Source organism: Cyclopterus lumpus, chromosome 6, assembly GCF_009769545.1.
Source record: "Cyclopterus lumpus isolate fCycLum1 chromosome 6, fCycLum1.pri, whole genome shotgun sequence".
Lineage (NCBI taxonomy): Eukaryota > Metazoa > Chordata > Actinopteri > Perciformes > Cyclopteridae > Cyclopterus > Cyclopterus lumpus.
Genome location: NC_046971.1, coordinates 10181727 through 10203878, shown reverse-complemented (window position 1 = coordinate 10203878; position 22152 = coordinate 10181727). Strand labels below are relative to the sequence as shown.

Here is a 22152-nt window from a genome sequence, read left to right as displayed (position 1 = left end):
TTATCTGTCCTACTGGTGACAGGAACGCAACATCAAACACTGGACTCTCTGCCTCGACCTAATAACATTCAAATCAAATTTACTTCTGTCCTCATGATGAAAACCATCTGTCATATTTGGATAATTTCAATCAAAGTAACAATTTGACCCATCCCTGGAGAGAATATTGCCTGGGAAGTATTGTAGAAGTGGACACAATCAACCAAACACATACAGGCAGTTGAAATATTCAATGTGAAAGCAACTTTAAAAGCCGATTGAAAAGACAGGGTCATTTATTATTATTTAGCAGCCAAATGGAATCTCACAATTTCATGTAAAGTACATCTTTCATTACAAGTATGTCTGTCTGCCACATGTCAAAACCTTCAATCTGATCGTCCCTTTGCCAGTAATGCAGACAGGTGGGTGAGCTGGAAGATGAGGATTCTGGGAAATGATTGAAGAACCAGGGAACAGGATGGAAATAAGAACAGAAAGCTCTCAGTTAAACCAGCGTAGAGGATGTGACTCAAAGTTGGGTTGTGTCCGGTTCCTTCAGAGCTCAAATGTGACGCAGCGGGCTCCATCTTCCCTTTGATGCTCCAGGTGTGTGATACCATCAAATGAGTCATCAGTCCCATTTCATTACGATGGTATTAATATTATCTCTGTTGAACAACATTACCTATAATCCACTTTATGTGACGTTCAAGAACTGAAATGTAGAAATGTTTTTGTTCGCAAAAATGTCCTGTTGAAGATTCAAACTAATACTTGAACTACAGGTAAATAAAAGGCCTTCCCCACTTATCTTTAATGGTTTCTAGTTATGTGGATTATTTTAGGTCTTTAACGCTCTCACAATCTCAAGAAATACATCCTAACTATCTATATGTCTGGATACATGGGATTACATTATCGTTTAAAGAAACAAATAAATAATGTTTAAGCTTCTGGTGTGCAGAAATAAACAAAAACACACAATTAAGGAATCTGCAGGTTGGATTAAAACTCCTCTTGTGCTTGTTCTCTGCTTGTTAGGCTGTAATATCATCATGCTGACAAAAAACATTTTAGTTCTTATAACAAACAAAAAATAAATAAAATACAGACAACTTTTATTCACATATTAGTTGGTTGGACATTTCACTGTAATTGTTGACACTTCATTTGTGTCCTCTAGATGCAAAAGACACATTTAAGTAAAGTTAATAAGATAATACTGTTTTCAGAGGAAAGGATATGTACCTTAATATAAACTGTGAAGCTTTTACAAATAGTACAGTGCACCACTTTAGTTGCAGCTACAGCAGCAGTTACTGGGGAGATTTATATTCAGTGTTAGTGATCTTAGTTGGTGCAGAGAAGCTGCACGTTAGGCGTGCTGAGACCAGAGGAAGCGATCGCAGCGCTCAAGCATCGTCTGGATCATTGCTCTGAAACAGAAAACAAAAGAAGAATACTGTAATAATACATACAAATTAAGTCCACACTGACTCTTTTTGATTTAGGAATTATTATTTTTAGGACATTTCAGATTTCATTCACACATGTTAGGTTCTGATTGGTAAATGTGTAGGGTTGACTTTTATTGTTGTCTATAAAAAATACATTTATAATAAAGAATTGAACTAGAAAGGCTCCCTCATTAGAATGTGTCTGCAGTAAACCCTGCTGTAATGTTTGATTGGATGAATACAACCCACAGTTGGCTAAATCATTTAAATCAATGCAGATATCTTCACCTCCTCTGTGCAGACAGGCTTCTCATCTCTCTCTCACAGGGCCTAGCAGATACAACTAAGTCTCCTCCTTAGTCAATACACATGTAAATGTGAGGTTGATGCCCAACTAAAAGGCACTGAATAACAGAGCGGTGGCGATGCACTTAGCAGTGTGTGAAGTTACGTCAGCTGTTAGCAGCGGCGTTACACTCGGCTGTGTGTGTACCAATAGTTAGCTGTAACCTGATAGCCAAACGCAGCGTCCAAAACATTCAAAGTGAGCAAACTCACTGACAGCAGTGAGTGAGGAGTCAGTAGTCAATCGATGACAGTATCAAACAGGCAATAAAAGTGAAACTGAGTCACTGCAACCACAAGAGGTTGTTGAGCATGCAGCTATAAATGAGCACCCAAAATATTATGCAGTTTGGCGCAGCAGTATGCAAGATCAGCCGTGGACAGACACAGAGATGCACTCACTCACGATTGATCTCATACTTGTGTTCTTATTGAAGTTTGGTAATTGGCACCCTGACCCACCTCTGCCTCTTCTCAGTGACTCTCAGAAGCTCGCAGACCAGTTTGGAGTGTGGTGAAAGGACCAACTGCACTCCGCACTCCTCTAGGACGGCCATGGCGCGGTCAGGCCCGGCTGTTCGGGCCAGCATCAGGGTCAGTTTCTCTGGGCTGATCTTTCCATCACAATCTGCCAAGCTGTTGGACCGGCTGCTCCCATTCACACCTGTGACCTGCTCCGAGTCTACCTCGCTGCTGCATCGCTGAGATAACTGGATCAAGAGCCTCCACTCTTCCAGGGTCTGAGGCACAACACCTGGACAAAAACCAAAAAGGGACAGACATGAGACTTTTTTTTTCTTTTTGGCAAACATGTGTTCCATTTAGGTGATTCAGTGTCACTAAAGTAAATCATTAAGTACCTGGAATGTTACTGATGTGTAACTATACACCGAGTGTAAAAAAAAAAGAAAAGGATGAATCATTGTTTGGACCAAGCAGTGCACCCCACTGTATTCACTGTAATGAACTCTCCCCTGAGCCCATAAGAGATTATAATTCTGTTTCTGCCATTAGAGTTTTACCATCAGCTTCGTCCAGCAGACTGATGTCATCCAGCTGACAGATGGTGGTGAACGCTTCTTTGCGACACTGCAGCTCACAGCAGAGATATATGTAGCCCGTCCAATACCTGCACACACGCATTACACAGATGTGAACTCACAAACATAACCAGAAAGAAATAACTGATTGTTAGGTCAAAGGAAAATTTGAAGTACCCGTGACTGCGGCAAGTCTCTGCCATCTTCTGCTTGGAGGACAGGTCTGCTGGAAGACGAATCAGGAGAGACAGGAGGCGTCCATAACCCCAACTGAAGCAATGCGAATGCCACCTGCAGCACGAGTCACATGAATACACTTATTCCTATGCTTTACTTTCACAGTATTATTTGACCTTGTTGCGGCCAAATAGAATCCAGAGGTGCAATGTACCATTGGTAATACATCTATTCAGAAAACACTATGTTTTATAATCTCAAAGTGAAAACTCTCTCGGCCTTAAAATAAATGAATTAAAAGGATCATGAATCTCATTTAGCATTGTTCCCCACACCAACAGGACCAGACCTGGGCTGTCCATCAGGACTCAGGGTATCACAGCGTTGAGGGGCATCGTGGGTAAGTGCCAGCTCCAGCCAATCCTGTCTCAGTGATTCTGGTTCAAGAAGGGACTGCAGAAATGACAACCTAGAGAAAAAGAATAAAGAATGTAAACATCAATAACACAAAGTGTTCAGAGTATTGTTCCGTCTTTGACAAGAAGATGAAATTAAGGATGTACCTGTGCTCCTCAGTTCGTGATTGGACCAGATTATCCAGGTACGCCAGGAAGTGGCCTTGTTGAGCCATGGTCATTACATCAGCAGGAGTTATCGTGGGATAGAACTGCGTAAATGAGCGTACAGCCGCCTCCCTGTGCTTTTGATACAGCCTGGATAAGAACAGAGCAAACTCCATCACAACCCCGATGTCAGTAAACTGACCGTGTTAGAAAGAAAAACGTGTACTGACCTGTGTAAGTGAGCAAGGAGTGGAGGGGCACTCCAGGGCTGCAGTTCTCTTAGACTGCGCAGCGATCTCAGCAGATCCCCTCTCCGAATAACCTCCACCACCTTACTGGACTGAGTGAGATCTACAGAGAATGACAAACGTTTAATTTATTATTGATCATTTAGGATTAAACAAGTAGAATATCAGAGATCTACAATCATTCAATTATTTTAAAGCTGAGACAAATAAATGGTTCATTAGTACCCAGCTCTGTCAGCACTAGACTGTAACTGCTCCTACCCGTCCTCAATCTGTCAGTCAATCAGTTTGTCTGTCAGTTGTTGACTGTCTGTTTTTAGGTCTGTATGTCTTGACTTTGCTGGTCGACCATTCACTCCACCTGCATGTATGTCTTTTGTTGTTGTTTACCTGTCTGTGGTTATATATTTAATTTACTCTGTATGCTTTTATGTTTTGGGTCTCTGACATGGATGTTTTTATTCTGTCCATTTTAACATAGTTCTCCCTTATTTTATTTTGCTTGTTTGTACATTGTATATGTAATCTTTTAGGTTTGTTTCATAACATCTGCATCTTGGGACTACAGATGAAAAATAGCCTCTTGGCTAACTTAATGTGCACTGTCCCTTATCAAAAAAAAAAAAAAAGAAAAGATGCACAGACCTCTGATTTAAATGTTGAGCTCAAAAATGAGACGCGAGGCAAATATTTATGTTGGAAACTTGAAAATGATAAGATTCTCTATGTTTTTAAATGGACCAATCAAAGCTCTTTAACATTACATGTCATCATTGACCCATTCATTCACTGATTCACACATCACGACTAACATTCATACACACCGTAGGAACAGCCTGCGCGAGCAATTTGGGGTTAAGTGTCCACACATCGACATGGACGAGCGGAGCCGGGAATCAAACCTTCGCTCCTTTGATTGAAGGCCAACCGTGCTCTACCACTGAGCCACAGGCTGCCCAACAATTGGTTAAATAATGAATAAACTAAATATCCTTCCTTCACTAATCTCTCGAAATGTGATCCTGTTTTAAAATATCTTATTTATGTATGCCCTTTTATTTTCTCAAACAACAGACAGCTGTGATTATGAATGAACAATATGAATATTGTTCAAGTGTGATTTAAATTTATATATATATATATATATATATATATATATATATATATATATTTCTCTCTTTCTTTCTTAATTTGTGAAAGTGGAAAATAAAAGATTAAAAAGGAGATTTAAGGAGCAGCTTCTGACCTAGCATGGCCTCGATGAAGGAGCTCTGCACCTCCGGCTGATCCTGATGACACAGCAGACACATTCTTCTCACACGCTCTTGGTCCAGCAGAAAGAAGTAGGAGCGCAGGAAAGTTGTACAACCCAAGACTTCATTCTCCTGGTTTTTAAAGCACCTCATCTCTGTGTATAACGTTGCCAGCTGGGTGAGATCTGCCAGTAGATCCGATGGTACTGGTTTGGGAGACACCACTCGAACAGGATCTGGAGGGCTCCCATTTGACTCACACTGGTCCTCTTTTTCTTCAAGCTCACAAGTCTCTTCTTTCTTCTCCTCTGTGATGCTCTCTGCGGGTTCTCCTGATGAGATCAAAGACTCCTCTTGTTGCTCTGAGCAGGAGTTTAGATAATCCCACCTCTCCTCTCCCGGTACATCCACATTGGAATCACCCGCAGCAGTTGACCTGTGCTCTACGGGTCCGAGTATTCGCTGCAGCACCGCCAGCCACTCCTGCAGAGCTTCTCCCAGGCAGACCGGATCCAGAAGCACCAAAGGATCTTGGATCTGGGAGCTGATGTTGGGAAAATGTAACGTGTAAATAGGAGTTCAGTTTTCACTACAAAAGGCAGTGACATCTTGCAGTCAGGATTCTATCAAAATGGTGAACAGTACTTACATAGCGCGCTCCGTCGCCGATTGAAGTTCCTGCATGTCGGCCTCTGCGTTTGGCATTTCGTCATAAACTCTGCAACAACAATTTTTTCAAAACTTTTATCCGATTTACTTTTAATAGTCTATAACAAAACAAGAAATTAGCCTGAAATTTGGCCAAGACAAAGCAACGTAAAACGTGTGGACTCATCTGTTCACAGTAGAAAGGGGTTTTAGTCCACTTTTACCAGTCTGTACTTACTCATTGTCCATTTCCTCTGAGTAGGAGGCTGAGGCTGACATTTCTGAATGTCCGCTGTCTTTGAATTCAGGCCGCTGCCAGAGCTCAGAGTTCATCTGCAGGGTGTTGATCCTCTCAGTTGTCTTCTTAACAAAACTAGAAACACTGAGAGAAAAAAAAGAATTATCCACATTAGATCTAATAACCTGGAAGGCAGACAGATCTATTAACATTTACATATGTCGAATGACTGAATGCGTGTGGAAATGAAACCTGCCTCATGCGTCTACGCAGATGAACAATGTGAACAAATAATACAAAATATTGATGTAGGTCCTTAGTGAAAAGGGGAAGTAAACCATCTAAAAGCGCAGCTGCACATAAGTATAGTTACTGAAAGAGTTTCAGTCATCAGAAAAAAGAAGCACAATAATTTCCTCAGTGTTAAATATTTAAAGCCATCTAAGATGACAGCATAATGCCTGTAAGGCTGCTGTGACACTGTCTGGTATTGTCCTGTATTATTCTGGATGTTCACCTGTCTTTGACAGCCTGCAGAGCGATGCGGGGGGGTTTGGGACGGAATGAGAGGGGGAGGTGGAAGTGCAGGCCTTGCTCAGATCGCTCAGCCTCCATACGCTCACTGCTCTGTGGATCTGAATAAAGATGGGGGCAAGAGCCAGAGGACAAACACAGATGGATGGAGTACTGGAGGGGAATGATGAAAGGCAGAGGACATAATGCAAGCAGATGGAGCAGCGCTGCCAGACACCACTATCGAGAAAGCGTAAATTAAATGCTGCACAATGCAAAAAAAATATAACCAAAATGATGATGTACGTGTGATACAATGGAACAGACAAGAAACTTGACATTAGCAGCAGGACAAAGAGAAGATTATAATCGTAAAACATGTCGGCCATCAGAGTGATCATTCAGCTCTCACAGCAAATCCAGTGATACAGCACAGCAACATTATTGTTTTAATGGTTTTATGTTTTTCCAAATTAAAAAACGAATTAATTTGAATGCCAAACATACAAGATAGTATCAGAAACAGCTACAGAGTATCAGTATGACAACAAAGATGAAGATTATAAACAGTCAAAGTATTGTCACATGCATAGATGCTCCAAATTTCTCATTTGGCATTTCTTCATGTTTTGTTTTCAATTACTCAGGTATTTTAAGAGTGGTAGACATAAAATATTAAATATCTTCACTCTATTTTCACACTGAACTCAGAAGAGGCAGACAATTAGTTTGTTCCTGATACACACACACACACATACATATATATATATATATATATATATATATATATATAAATGTGTGTGTGCGCGCAGTAGAGAGAGAGAGTCAGAAAAGGAGAAAAACAAGAAGTGAAGAAAGAAATGTGAATATTTTCTTGTTTGTATATTTCTGTTTTGCTCCAATTGTGGTTTTAGCATCGCATTATCATTACAGTATTTGTGTAAATTTGTTCAGATGCAAAAATATCCTAATCAAGCCTTTTTGCAGCTATTCCTTTTCTGTGATGTCTTAATAAATTAACGTATAAATAAAGTATCATCCTATTCAACTTGATTCCATCTGGTTATTATTATTATATGAATACTACTACTAATAATTGTTATTATTATAAGTAATCAATATATTAACATACAAAATATGTTTAATTATCAAATTTACATTTGTCCGTCCAAAACCTCCATCCATCCATTTTCAATACCGCTTATCCTCATTAGGGTCGCGGGGGTGCTGGAGCCTATCCCAGCTGACATAGGGCGAAGGCAGGGGACACCCTGGACAGGCCGCCAGTCCATCGAGGGCACATGTAGGGACATACAACCATTCACTCTCACATTCACACCCACACCTATGGGCAATTTTTAGAGATCAATTAACCTGCAGCATGTCTTTGGACTGTGGGAGGAAGCCGGAGAGCCCGGAGAGAACCCACGCTGCCACGGGGAGAACATGCAAACTCCACACAGAAGGACCGCTCCGACCGGGAATTGAACCCGCAGCCCTCTTGCTGTGAGGCGACAGTGCTAGCCACTACACCACCGTGCAGTTATTATAAGTAATCAATATATTAACATACAAAATATGTTTAATTATCAAATTTACATTTGTCCGTCCAAAACCTGTGAAATATAATTTGTACGTTGGACTTGCAGTCCTTTTTATTAAGAGCGTTTGCGCATTTAACAGCCAACAATCTCTTACCATGATCCACCTGATCATCCTCCTGCACAAAACTGAACTCTTTGAGCCGCTCCTCCTCCGACATGGACTGATTGATGAGGGAGCTCGTCTCCTCATCTGACTGACTTCCTCTGCGGCTGATCACGCGATAGATTCCACAGTCCAGCACGTTGAAGCTCTCCTGGATTATGATACTTCTCATATTAGCACACACTCATTTGTTGTAGGTATATAAGGATTTACAGAAGCTGTGTGCTGAAGTTACAACAGGCTCATAGAATTTAAAACGTATAGAATGAACAGTGTTCAAAGCATGATGTATTTAGTTTGATGTGAAATTATTCTGCATGCATTATTAAAACCTGCTAATCATAACCTAACACAACCAATTTAATCTAATGCCACAGAGGAAAGCTTATTTCATTAAATTAATAGTATCCTTGGCAACAGGATTCAATGGGTCCCACAGAAGAGTTAAGTAAATGGAGGTGGGGTGCATATCATCTACAACAGTTATGGTAGTTGCCATAACTTGGAAATCCTCTCCAGGAAGTTACTTAAACTTACATGTGAGGAGATGCTACTTCTTCGGCTGCTGGAGGCGGAGTCCAAAGGCTCCAGTTTAGAGATGACTTCCTCCAACTGGCCAGTCAGCTCCAGGTGTGTGTTGGAGCTGAGCTGGGACCTGAGATGCTCAAGGCGGTCGATGGGAATTGCTTTCCTGGCCTAAATTAAAACAGGAATGATGATCAATGCTTTTGTAAATGCTTTATCATCAACACAGGCGGGTGGGAGGGGGGTCCTGAGATCATGAGAAATCTAGTTAGGATACCTGATTTTTATAACGCTTGATTTACTTCAAACCACTCATTTTTAACACTACTATGGTCAATAAAGTCAGTTATGTACCTGCTGTGTTAAGAAGATGATGATGTTAATAAGTACTGAGATAATCACCTATGTAATGAAAGTATTATGCTGTTAGCAGGAACCATATCTCGCCATTGCACATATTTGGTTAATTTTATGGTTTGGTCATTCAAGGTTAAACATCTCAGGTTCACAGGTATATAAATTGGGCTTTATCCTTGGGAAAACAGGAAGTCAGAAATTCACACAAATATCTTAGACCAGATGAGTCTGGCATCTAGGTTACACTGTGCACGAGACGAGGCCAGTGAGCATGGCCGTGGCCATCTTACCCTGCTGGTGGTGATTGTGTGCTGGAACATACAGCAGACCATAGCAGCTAGAGGCCAGGACTCCCTCCGGAGCAGACGCTCAACACAGCGCTCTGCAGATAACAGGGAGAGGTGGGACAGACGTCCGCTGCCATGGAGACAGAAGAGCTCGTTGCGGTAGACAGCAATATCCACCAAGTCTGCAAATCCAGAGAGACGGTTTGGAGCAATTTACAGAAAATTAAACAGGAACAAAAAGGACTTCCTGATCCATGCAGGTTAAATATTGTGACCCTTTTTCCATGTAATTATTATCGACTAGTGGTGCTATATCAACATATTTATAGCTTGTGTGTGATTATTAATAAAATGTTTGCACAAGTACTCCAAAGGACCACTATTTTGGGAGGAAGCAGCAACACACCTTTGACTTCAGTCCACAGAAGCACTTGTCCGTTCTGAGGTGTGAAGATATAAACAGCTGAATGAGTCCAGGTCAGCAGGTTTTGGTCTCTACACATCAAAATAGAGAGTGTACAGTTAGTCAAGAAACAGGCTTGTTTGCGTTTATTATATAAAAAGTAAAATCTTTTTTTTTTTTGATTGATGTCTTTTGCAATCAAAACATTTGCTTTTTTATTAAATAATGCACATATGATTGAAATAGATATTGGCAGTATTAAAAACTCAGATAATCAGATATATAAATAACATTACCCAAAATAAAGCAGTTTCGGGAAGGCGATTGACTGGGGGCTCTTCTGCACTGGGTTGTAATATTGGGGCTCATCTCTGCAAGTAACAAACAACACAAAAACAATAAGACGAATTAGGAGATTTGCCTTTTGAAGAAAAAGATTTAAAAGTGGGACCAATCAGTACCTGTAAGGGATGAGAGGTAGAGGAGGACAGGCCAATGGCTGTTTGAACTGATGGGTGCTCAGAACCTCGCCATTAAAACTGGCCTCCCATATTCGTGACCCTGGCCGGGCAGAGTACAGCAGGGGGGGCTGACCAACCAATAATCCCCTGTTCTGAGGGAAAAAACATGCTCCATACTCCCCATCACGCTCCTTATTTCCAACACGCCAGAACTTCTCCCTGAAGGCAAGTAGAGAGGGAAAAATACACCACAGCTGAGAGTAGCCCAGGGATAAATGTACCTTAATTACCCTTTTCTTTTTTCATTTATCAGTAGGACAAATAATACAGAGAATTAATATATTACACAAAATTAGATAGAGATTTTTAATCAAGAAAATATAAAATACTTAATTGTTAACAAATGCCAGGATCAGTTTTTCAACAAAAGAAAGTGAGGAATCCTTAATAAATCAACACTAGTATTATATGTCTACCATTGGAAAATGGATTAACTATCTTGCGAAATAACACTTAAGCAGGGACAATATTTACCAGTATGGAACATTAGTCCACTGTGGGAGAGTCTCTCTCCCTATACAGACGCAGCAAGTACTTACCTCTCTGTGTCACAGAGGTAGCAGCGGCTCAGGGAAGATATTAGCAGGCGGCCATCTTGGTACCCGAGCTGAACCACTCTGGAGTCCACAGTGGTGACGGTCTGAACAGGGAAGATAACGAATGCTGACCCCTAGACACAAAGAAAACAATATCAAATAGTTATGATATCTATATAAATGAGGATATGTGAAATATGGTCAGTAAAAGATGACTTGAACAAAGCAAGACATGGATCATTTCCCACAAAAGGTGAAAGAACAAAAAACACAAACTCTCAGGCAAGTTCTGGATATCTAAAGGCTACGGTTGGTAATCTTGAGAAACAAGCAAGTGTAAGCTGCATTTAAGAAAAGATCCAAACAAAAACCCAGCCCATTGTTGCCAACTCTTTTCCAATGAAAGTAGCTAGCAGCACTAGTTCAAAAAAAGTCAGCCACACTGACATCCCATCCCTTCAAAGCCACTCCCCCAAAATTAGCATTGTGAATGTAGACATAACAAAGATTTTTCACTGGTGTATGAACGAGAAAGTTCCTCAACATACACACATATATATATATATATATATATATATATATATATATATATATATATATATATGCACTTTGAATCAGTCACTACCTTGCCCATCTTGGAGGATCCTGCACGGAGAAAGGACACCTTGCCTCCAGTGTCCCCGACAAAAACTCTAAGTGTGCTGGTGTCCCAGCAGAGTGCAGAGATGGCCTGACCTCTGTGCTCCCAGGACACACTGACTCTCTCTGGACGACCCCGTCGCTCCAGCTGCAGCTCCCACACCACCACCAGACCCTGACTGGAGCGGAGACAACAATGTGAACATACAGGCAACAAAACACACAGATACTTATTTACTTATTGAAGAGACTCTAACCTTGTTGCAACAGCAATGAAGTCTTCATCATGAGGGCAACATGCCACCTCAGCGATAGATCCCTCCTGAAAAAGAGTACATGATGGGTGTCCCTTCCTAAGTGCAGCTGTATCGGTTAATAGCAGACCAATAGTACATTCTGTCATTCTGCACATTCGTCACAGATTACCTTGTGAGTGAGGATGAGCCTTTGCTTCCAGCCCTCCTTCTGGATCAGGTGCAACCCTCCTGCTGATGTTCCTAAAGCAAGCCACTTCCTTGACACTGCCAAACAGGTACACTGTAACACAGAGGACAGAGAATGTATTCATCTGATCACGTAGCTATACAATTCATGGGTAATAACATGTTTTTTATTTGGATTTTTAGTGTAGCCGCTTCTCCTTAGAATCAGATAATCGGCAAGACCATTTTTCTTCCTGTAAACTCTAGTGTGGCTGTTGAGAATTTAATCTATTTTAAGAGGTGTGGACCCAATGACTGTTTATAGTAACACCATGTCAGTATGTTCACTCTGAAATACTTTAAAGATATTAGATAATAAGCTACTATAAATCATTCATGTGTGATTTAATCACAAGACTGACTCAGTCATGTGATGGTGAAACCTACCTTGAGCCTGCCTGAGTCCAAACGGAGAGCAGACAGAAGTGGATCGAGGCAGTCAAACTCTGCCAGAACATGACTGTGGTTCTCTGGCACAACTGGTATCAAAGGCATGTTCACTGGTGATCCTCTACAACTGAGAGAGAAATCACATTCAGCAACGTTATGAAAAAATAAATAAATGTGGGGCACGTCGAGAGTCCCTACTCTGCTTCCTCACATAGACGGCCCTCAGCCACGTGGAACCACATGACCGTCAGGAATGTACCTACCCTCTCAAATTGACCAGTCATGACTTCACTTTGCACTCTCCACCCTGGTTAAAAAAATTAAAAAAACAAGTTATCATCTCTAGTTTCTATTCAAGTTGTTAAAATGTCTCCATCATTTGGCATGTTTACCAGAAAGACCATTTTTACAGGACCAGAGGACACCGATCAGATCAAAATGCAGCACATGTAGTTTGGCTTTGATTTACTTGTTTTGATTTTAGGTGAATTTATTAAAACTGCAGAGTAGAATAATCTGATACGGTTGGCAAAATACATCAATTCATATGCAACAAAAAATGTTTTAAAACTAAATGAAAAAACACAATTGCTCCTGAGCGTTAAAGTAGTTGACACAAGTATCTCAAAAGTAGGTGAGAAGTAACAGTCAACTCTGACCTCCCTCTCTCTATTTGTTAACACTCGACTGCAACAGGAATGTTGACATGAATGTCCTGCTAAAGAGTCCTACGGCAAAAATGTACATGGCAAGGTTTACAATCTAGATCATAATCCAAAGAGACCCATACAGCTCTGCTTTTGCAAATGATTGTGCTAACATTTTGCACTCTGACAAACAAAACTGCCCTTAATCACATTACAACTGACATGTTGAACCCGAGGATCTCTGAGGAAGCCCTTCAGCTGGTGGGTGAATCCAGCCTCGGGCCTCAGCTAAATGGTTTCTTTTTAAATACATAAGTAGTGTCAAACTACTTATTTCTCAAAAGGACAATAACTTTTCAATTGGCATGTGGTGCTTATTACTGATCATCTCCATCTATCAGAGTCCCTCAGGTTTAACATGCCAGTTGTAATCGTATATGGTTGTAAAGTGGTGAGGAAGTATGTAGATCCCCTAAGAGTCAAAGCAGAAATAACACACTGTACAAATACTACAGTTGTAATAAAATCCCACATTAAAAAAAAATGATTAAGTTAAAAGCAAACTTACTTTAGGTATCAAAAGTAACCCATATGTGAGGGTTACACCATTTAAGAAGTATAGCATTGTATTGTCTTAGTTAGCGGGTCTTATTTGCATACTGCTGTAAAGTGTACACCATAACTCACAATGAGATTTTAACATATTTTAAAATCTCATTGTGACTTTTCTAACTAAATGTAAAGTAGTGTAACGTTAAAGTGGCTCGATCTGTCAAAATACACGAGTTCAACATGTCAATCAGAACGAGTTGGTGGAGTCGAGTAAAAGTATAAAGTGACATGACGTGGAAGTATCCAATGAAAGTAGCTAGTTACCTGATGGGCATCCGACGTGACCGACACAGGTGACCCGAGTGGCGTTAAACATCCTCAACGAGCTACAACAGACGTTCCAACCGTCGTTAACCGTTACCGCAACGTTCCAAAGTAAACGTTAATGACCGGCAACGAACGGCCTTTCTTGGTGACCGTTTTAGTTGAAAACACACAGTAAAATCAGTAATATCGATCGAGTTCCTGCTCTGCAAACAACCAAAAGGGGCGATTCAGTCTGCATCACGAGACCCGTCAGCGGACACTGATGCCAGCGTTTCTATCAAAACTACAGCGCCAAAGCGCTTACAGTCAACAATAGGAGCAGGGTCCGATACTTATAGTTTATAGAACCTATGACGGTTAATTAAAAACGGCGGACTGACGCTCAGAGCGCCTCTGTGTGTCTATATGTACAACAAGTTAGCGGTCGTGCTAGCTAGCTAGCTAGGACGGTGATGCGTTCATTGAGCATTACGAGCGTCAGGTAAAACGCCCCAAATCAGTGAGCGTCCTCTGACACATACCCGCGACACCTCCACACCCAGCCGCTGCGTTACATCGCTGGGTTCGCTCACCTTTCTCCAGAGAAGCTCCACGGTCAGTCACGCGCCACTCTGCCGGGCAGCTGGCCGAGCTGTCACGGCTCCACTCAGCTGGCGCGAGGACGCTTCCTGGCTGTGACACAACGAAACTTTGTGCATATCCTCCAGAGCAGCCAAAGCCACGCGCTTAGAAAGGCGACAGCTTGTAGTTTATAAAGTACCACGGAGGAAAAACAATCGCTCGCAAAAAAAGTAAATAAAAATGAATCTAGGGATTTAATGAAATACAGAAGTTCCAAAAGAAAGGGGCGTGAACAAAAGGTCACTTTAATGCAGTGACATGTTTGTCTTCAGTGCAAACAAAAAAAGGTGCAGACATTACAAACCAGTAACAGTGTGATTTGAGCCACACACACATATACCCTAATGCACTCAGTGCAAAATGTTTTTACAGTATTGCTATATTCATTTCACCTTTTGACCGACCCCGGCTCACCCAAGTCTCTTCCTCTGCTCGCACACTGATAAAACACATGTTGGCAATCCTCTGCTCGCATTTCACTCATCAGCCTGTTGTCCTGAGTGCCATTTCGTATTTTCTATTTGAAATTTGGTCATATCTCATCGCTTTAAAAGTTCCATTTAACCATTATAGACACCAATCTCTCAACCATTGAGAAAACACAAACAAAAGAGAGAGCAACAAATTATAGATAATTGTGACTGAGATGCAGTTAGTCTCAGTTGAACAGTTTGAGATGTAGCAGCGTCCATCTATATCCTCATTAAACCTGTGTGAATCTTGTCCCATCAGGCTGTGCTCTGTGGTCCCTACACAGCAGTCTAGAGAACCCTCTCAGGTCAGTTGTCCGTGTACTGTAATCTCTTCCTTGTCCTCTCTTCAACAAAACATCAGGCCTCAGGTTTTCCTCAACATGCGACGGGTTTGCCAGATGTGGAACTTGCTGTAGGCTGTCTGCAACATCTCCTCCAAATGCCCTGTGAGCTGTGGGGTGTCAAAGACTTTATTTAATACAAGGCCCACCTGGTATAAGACATTGTGTCATCATTTATAGCTTAGAGACTTACATTCGTACTCAAGTACTGACGCTGAATCTTCTCCTGAAAAGGACAAAGCTTGGTCATCTGGAATCTCTCGAGGTTTGACTTCATTTTCGTCACCTATAAAAAAAAAGTATGAGGTGATGAGAACAAATCTGAAGTAAAAAATAAACATTAGGAAAATCTGATTAAAAACAGAGAGACTGGCCCCTGTAGTGTTGGTGGGGAACTATTTATATCAACTATACACTATATTGCTTATTGATAGCCAGTTTGGTTTCTTGAATACAAAATATCGTGATGTCCAAGTGAAAACAAAAGCTTTGATAACATCTACTTTTGATTACATTTTGAAAAACAAGACAAAATCCAAAGGGCTGAAATACTTTTATCAGCATTGTTTTTTATTCTGAATTTACTCTCTGTTGCTACACTGTTACTGTGGTTTGTATTCCTTTAAGCCACATACATGTGAATAATTCCATGTGTATGTGCTAGTAGAGGACTATTAAAAGTGCCAACTGTTTTTTTTTGTTGCCAAAGTCATTGGTGGTCCAGACAGGGAATGAGCTACTGTGTGTGACAATAATCATTTGAGCTCCTTTCAATAAAGTTGTTCTCATTCACCTTCTCCTCCATAAATGGTGTGTTTACAGGAAAACAGGACCAGAAGTGTCTCAACAACTCTCCAGCAGCTGCATAAAGATGCTTCAACTCTCCTTGAACCTCAGAAGGTACCATCTCTGAAAAGAAAAAACAAATATTAATACAAAATATAGTACTGCTAGTTTAAATTAACATTTGTCACGGTCGGCTCAGGTTTAAGCAATAGTGAATCTATGAGTCGTCATTGAACAATCCAGAAATTTTAGATACAAATTGAGAGATTTTAATCCCTCCCTCCAACTCTACAGAACAGTCTTATGGAATCACACACACTACAGATGTGCTAAAGGCACCCCTGATCACCAACTATCACAATAAGTAATAATAATGTTATTTAGCAATTGTACAACACACTTACGATTTATGGCTTGCTGTGTTGCTGCCTGCATGAGGACGCCACCTGAAGAAAGTGCTGCGATGGCAGAACTAGCTGTTGTGCTGGACAACACCTGCAAAGAGTATTTCTGTGTTTGACACTTTGAAGGCACCATTCATAGTTTTTCTTCATATTCTTGACTTTTTAGGAAAACTAAAAGTCTGGATTATTATTGATGACAGTTTGCTGAATTGGTTACATTTTCAAGATGGAGTGAGAATTAGCAGATACTAATTTGTCACAGTCTTAATCTTCTGACCTGACCAAAGAATCAATTAAATTAAATGTTAAATAATCTAAATTTATCTTTGCAAGTTAGAAATCCGGAGTACACCGTTACTGTATCCTGACAGTAGTACATGAGACAGATGATCTGTGAAATATCAGGTTCCTCTGCCTCCTTTTAGTTTTCCTGATGGCATTACCAAGATTCCACCTTGTCCCAAGAAAACAACCAATCAGAGGCGACGAGTCTCTCACAAAATGTCAATAATTTCTCATGAAGCTCTGATCAAACTGACTAGACAGTGATGATCAAATATCAGACCTGTATTGCCCATTTCTCACCTCCAATGTTTTCAGAAACATATTTTAGTTCACCGTTTAGCTGTAAAATGAGAACGTTTGTGAACTGACTGCCATGTTGACATCAGTCGAGCCAAAACCAAGCCTCGCCCACCGACCAGAGTACACGTTACATTTTACAGCTAAATAGTACACAAAAAAAATGTCTGGCGAAAAATAGGCAATACAGTAAGAGAATCTTGATTTATATCATGGCAGTGATTGAAACTGTGTTTTTTCTTTGGTCGTTGTGGAAACTTAAAGATGTCAGGAAGAGCACTAAAAAGAGGCAGAGGAACTGGTTTGTTCCACAAATGTTCTGTTTCATGTACTGTCAACTGTACATCAGTTGAGCAAATATGCTGATTTTTTTTTTTTTTTTAAAGCTACCAGCTGTAGCTCGAACCTGAGGACTTCCGAGCTGTGAATGAATAAAGCAAACTACAAAGATGAGCATTTTGCTTTGTCCAACTCAATGATTGTTGAATCCCAACAAAGACTTAGTGTTCTGTGCAGCGGCCCTGATTACAATCTGGTGAATATGTGATTCATAGTGTGTAGGATCTAACCTGAGTGAGGTTGGGTTTGTAATTGACCATCTCGTGCTGGATGTAGTTAACAGAGTTGATGATATCCTGGCTTGTCGTATACTGTTGGGATTGAAGTGGCACTGGACCATGAGCATACCTTATAAAGAAATAGAAAGAGAGAGAAACATTACATTAAAACATGTCACCCTGAATTCGACCAAATGACTAAGCATGTTTAAAAGCATAAAGTGGAGGCTGCAAAATAGCAGAGCTTCTTATTCCCTCAACCTAATATTTCATATATTCACTTTACGTGTTGAAGTGACATCCTGGTTTTATAGCCTCCGGCAGGAACTTTAACTCAATAATAAATGAGAACTGTAAAATAAAATACCAAATCTATTTTTAAAATAGTTCAAAGTGCACAGTTGATTGTTGGCTACTGAACACTCAACATTTCTTATGAGAGAGGCGTGGCTGGAGATGACACAACTTATAAATTGATTTTTTTGTCTCTCTTTAATTTATCAAAAGAAAATTCATAACAAAATAGATTTGGAACGACTTCTTTTAAAGTCAATTATAAAAGGGAAATACAGAAAAATCGATTCACTTTTTTCTGTTTCATACACACTTTTGTGGTAGTTTGTCAAACTACATAGACAGTTTCAAAACATCAAACCGTCTGTAAATGTATGATTTTGATAGGCGTTAGAGGAACAAATAAATCTACAAAAAGTGTTTCATTAATCACTGCCATTTGGAGTTAACAAGTGTAAGTCACCCTGTACAGAACAAAGAATAAAACAAATAATAATGAAACAATGGACAAACTGTACCTGTCAGACTTCTTGAGGTTTAACGCTACTGTTTTTGGTCTGTTCTCCCTTTGCAGATCTTCATATTCTATGGCTTCTTTTAATTTAACCTAAGGAAGTTTGACAACAGAAAAAGTGACGCAGTTTGTTTCAGAATAACATATTTAAAAAATGTTTGGTAAAGCTGCAGAGCCATCATCACCTTCTTCACAGGAGGCTGGAAGAAGACAGAATCCCTTGAGTTTCCATCTGTATTGCTCGTCTCACTAGCTTGGTTGGCTGGTGTTTCCCTTTAAAACGGACACAGTTAGCAACAAATTAAAGAGATTGAGCACGTTTTATTTGTTCTAAAGTCATTTCTTTACCCCTTCCGCGAACCGGCTGCCAGCACCATGGCACTGTGATGGTTGAACCGCTTTATGATGGCAGAGTTGCTGCTCTCCTTCACCGACCGGTTCGAATTGGAAGTTGATGGCAATGTTGTACAAACTCCATAACCCTGTGTCACAAAAATACCAAGTCCTGAGGTCCAAGGAGAAAGACGAAAAAGACAGCTATGCAAGTAAATCATTTTTGATTAGTATGATGTTGCTGTGATTGGCTAATCATTAAATCTCACCTCGTCTAATGTTTTATCCTCCAACGACAGGAGGTCGACCAAAGGATTCTTCACTCCTTGAACTACCATAGACTTTAACCCTGCATGAAACAGATTTAAAAGCATATGAAAACAGATTTGCGGCAGTTTTGTTTGTAGTGACCAATTAAATGTTGAAATAATACATATACCGTCATCGCTAGAAAATGTGAGATTTGCATCTGGAAATGCTTTAAAACTCCTACCCTGTTCATCCTGCTTGGCACACTCTGAGAAGATATCCTGTGTTCCTGTGTTGATGCGGTCTCTGTGAAAATAATGGGACTGGAAAAAGCGCGTCCAGAACTCCTTCTCCGTCAGGTTATGAGGCACATTTTCACAATACTTCTCTTTCACTGCAAGTACAATGCAAGTCAACATTAATATATTATAACCTCTTTGCTGTGTTTTGGAACAGTAGCTGCATTAATAAAGTCGGTCACTGAGGTGACCAGGAATGCACTGAACAGTTCATCTTAACATGTACCAGCTGATTTCACAAAACAATTCTATTTTCTGGCAGTAAAATCACTGTCGTAATTCTTAGCTGAAATTAAAACAGCAGCCTTTTCCTGGTCTATCATTACTTTTGCAACTGATAAGATAACCGAGTTTGCGCACACACACACACACACACACACACACACACACACACACACACACACACACACACACACACACACACACACACACACACACACACACACACACACACACACACACACACACACACACACACACACACACACACACACACACACACACACACACACACACACACACACACACACACACACACACACACACACACACACACACACACACACACACACACACACACACACACACACACACACACACACACACACACACACACACACACACACACACACACACACACACACACACACACACACACACACACACACACACACACACACACACACACACACACACACACGTTATCCTTTACCTGTAGGGTATGTTCTGAAGATAGATTCAATAATGTCAGCAGTCAGATTATATCTCAAGCCATTGCAGCCATCTGTCTGAGGTCTAATGTCTGCCTGTAACGCACAACAAAATACATTTAAAACTTTGTTGTTACTGCTGAAGTTGTCAAAGCGCAATCAATTATGAAATTTAAGATAAGACTGTTTTCAAAGTGTACAGTCTAATTGTGCCAGAGTCAAAGTACTCACCAGAAAGGCTCCAGATATACCGACTTCCTGTTTGTTGTTGGATAAAGAGGGGTCCGCATGGTTTGTGTCTCCTAACCGGTTTGCCCAGAATTCATCTGCACTGATCACCTGGCTCACAACCAGATCTTTATACAACTGGAAAAGCACTGGATCTTCTTGAAGCATCCTACAGGAGAAATAACAAAATCACAATATTTTAAGAAGTCAATTATTTATGAATAGATTAATTATTAAATTACATTAGTAAATAATGAATGCCTAAAAACCTTATTGGTAAGAGTAATTTATAATTTCCTGTTAGGTATCGATTTCCTGAAACACATCCAGGACCAGGAAAAGACTTGATACAGACTCATAATGTTTGAATGCATGGTAATTTTAAGGCTGTAGTTTGTAATATTGTTAAACTGTATTTTGTCGACAATATTTATATTAATGAGACAAGACTAAATATTAGAAACACTTCTCGATACAACACAAGCTTCAGCCTCCAAAATGGCCAAAAGGTTTTATCAAGACCTCTCAAAAACCACCTTAAGTAGGTGGAACTTGAGTTGAGATTATCTAGTCACACAAGTTGTCTCTATAGTCATCACTGAACTCATACTCAAGTTACAACAACCGGAACATCATATACTTCACGACTTCCCTATATGCTAGACTATACTTTAGTCTATATTTAGGTGTATATTCAACGGCCGCTTTAGGGATGATAGCAACCTTGTTAATTCAACCATGACACAGACAATGCTTGCTAAAAGGATAACTTAGTTGTTGTTTGTTGACAGTAAGAATGACAGTAAGAAAAGACATAGCATATTGCCAGTCATATCCTTTAAAGCCAATCTTGTGAAAACACCTTTGTCTCACCTGTTTTTCTCCTCCAGTTCCTTGTTGGCTTTCTTCTTGAACTTGGGAAGCAGCTGCTGCAGCAGCTCCTTGGCAGCATCTCTGTCTTTGAGTGCACTGCTGTCATTGGAAAAGTGGAATGTGGTACTCTCGCCAGTGTGAAGCACCAGCTGCAGCTGAATTTTGGCTTTACCATCAGGGCTGATCTTCTGACCTATAGAGAACCAATACAGTGCAGCTTGAGAACATCACCAACACATCATCATTTTAGTATTCCTTGTAATTGGATGGTATCAAGTACTCACAGCGAGTATCTGCATACAAGTGGCTGACTGTGAAGCGGTCTTTCCCCTCTGGACCCCAGGCTATCCGTTCAGCCATCAGATAAAGTGTGCCATCCTGCTTCCTCTGGCGAACCTTCTTCACCACCAGCAGCACCTCCTCTGATAATGCTGCCATGGCTCAAACTGAAACAAGTTATTTATCATTAATAACCATGTCCTGCACAGCGGTACAGATATAATCACTCTAAATAATCTCACAGATAAAAAGGATAAAGAACTGTGTTACCTCACAAACATGTATTTAACGCTATGACTAACCCACATAGTCGTTACTTGACCTGCAGTCACAGAATTAACGGGAGGAAGGATGAAGCCAGAAACATTACCAGGACTTAGATATCAAGCACTTTGTATGAGATGCAAGCACGAACCAGTTCAGCTGATTTGAGCACACCGTCCTGATTAAATGGCATGTGCCCTTCTGCCAGGTAGCGCAATCTAACCACATACAAGCCTTCATTATAATAACTTAGCTCACTAGCGTCACCTTAGCTAACGTTAACAATCAAGAAGAAGAAAACTGACGGAGAAGTCGGCAATAAACTTACTTTAACGTCAATAAAACGATACTCCAACGGACACCTCGCTTTTCTTCAACACATAATCTCAAACTAATGTATTCTTGAATTTAAAAACAACCGAATGAGTTATTTCAAACGGAATTTTGACTACTCTAACAGCGAGCGTCCCGACTTCACAGCCGACATGACTGCCAGGCGGTGTGTTGC

At 40.5% G+C, this 22152-nt stretch overlaps 2 protein-coding genes across 4 annotated transcripts; both read right to left on the bottom strand.

Annotated features, from left to right (window-relative positions):
- Positions 1-257: 257 nt before the first annotated feature.
- hps5 (HPS5 biogenesis of lysosomal organelles complex 2 subunit 2) lies at positions 258-14528 on the bottom strand. Of its 3 annotated transcripts, XM_034535413.1 has the most exons (25): positions 14410-14528; positions 13835-13896; positions 12575-12618; positions 12309-12438; positions 11866-11976; positions 11697-11761; positions 11426-11618; positions 10804-10934; positions 10205-10423; positions 10040-10114; positions 9747-9835; positions 9344-9522; positions 8709-8867; positions 8163-8322; positions 6469-6586; positions 5952-6095; positions 5715-5783; positions 5059-5609; positions 3795-3915; positions 3565-3714; positions 3351-3470; positions 3002-3115; positions 2807-2913; positions 2247-2538; positions 1082-1418 (listed from the first exon to the last, which is right to left on the bottom strand). In XM_034535413.1, exons 4-25 carry the CDS (start codon positions 12414-12416, stop codon positions 1358-1360), a joined length of 3336 nt encoding a protein of 1111 aa, XP_034391304.1. In that variant the 5' UTR covers positions 12417-12438; positions 12575-12618; positions 13835-13896; positions 14410-14528; the 3' UTR covers positions 1082-1357. The 3 variants fall into 3 exon arrangements, with proteins under 3 accessions (XP_034391303.1, XP_034391305.1, XP_034391304.1); XM_034535412.1 differs by lacking the exon at positions 13835-13896 and having other exon boundaries at positions 258-1418; positions 14410-14518; XM_034535414.1 differs by lacking the exons at positions 12575-12618; positions 13835-13896 and having other exon boundaries at positions 260-1418.
- Positions 14529-14633: 105 nt separating this feature from the next.
- gtf2h1 (general transcription factor IIH, polypeptide 1) lies at positions 14634-22152 on the bottom strand. Its single transcript, XM_034535432.1, has 15 exons — positions 21973-22152; positions 21386-21547; positions 21102-21294; positions 20232-20397; positions 20003-20096; positions 19236-19385; positions 19012-19091; positions 18758-18891; positions 18595-18682; positions 18414-18502; positions 17614-17731; positions 16463-16553; positions 16066-16181; positions 15466-15558; positions 14634-15382 (listed from the first exon to the last, which is right to left on the bottom strand). Exons 2-15 carry the CDS (start codon positions 21537-21539, stop codon positions 15296-15298), a joined length of 1653 nt encoding a protein of 550 aa, XP_034391323.1. The 5' UTR covers positions 21540-21547; positions 21973-22152; the 3' UTR covers positions 14634-15295.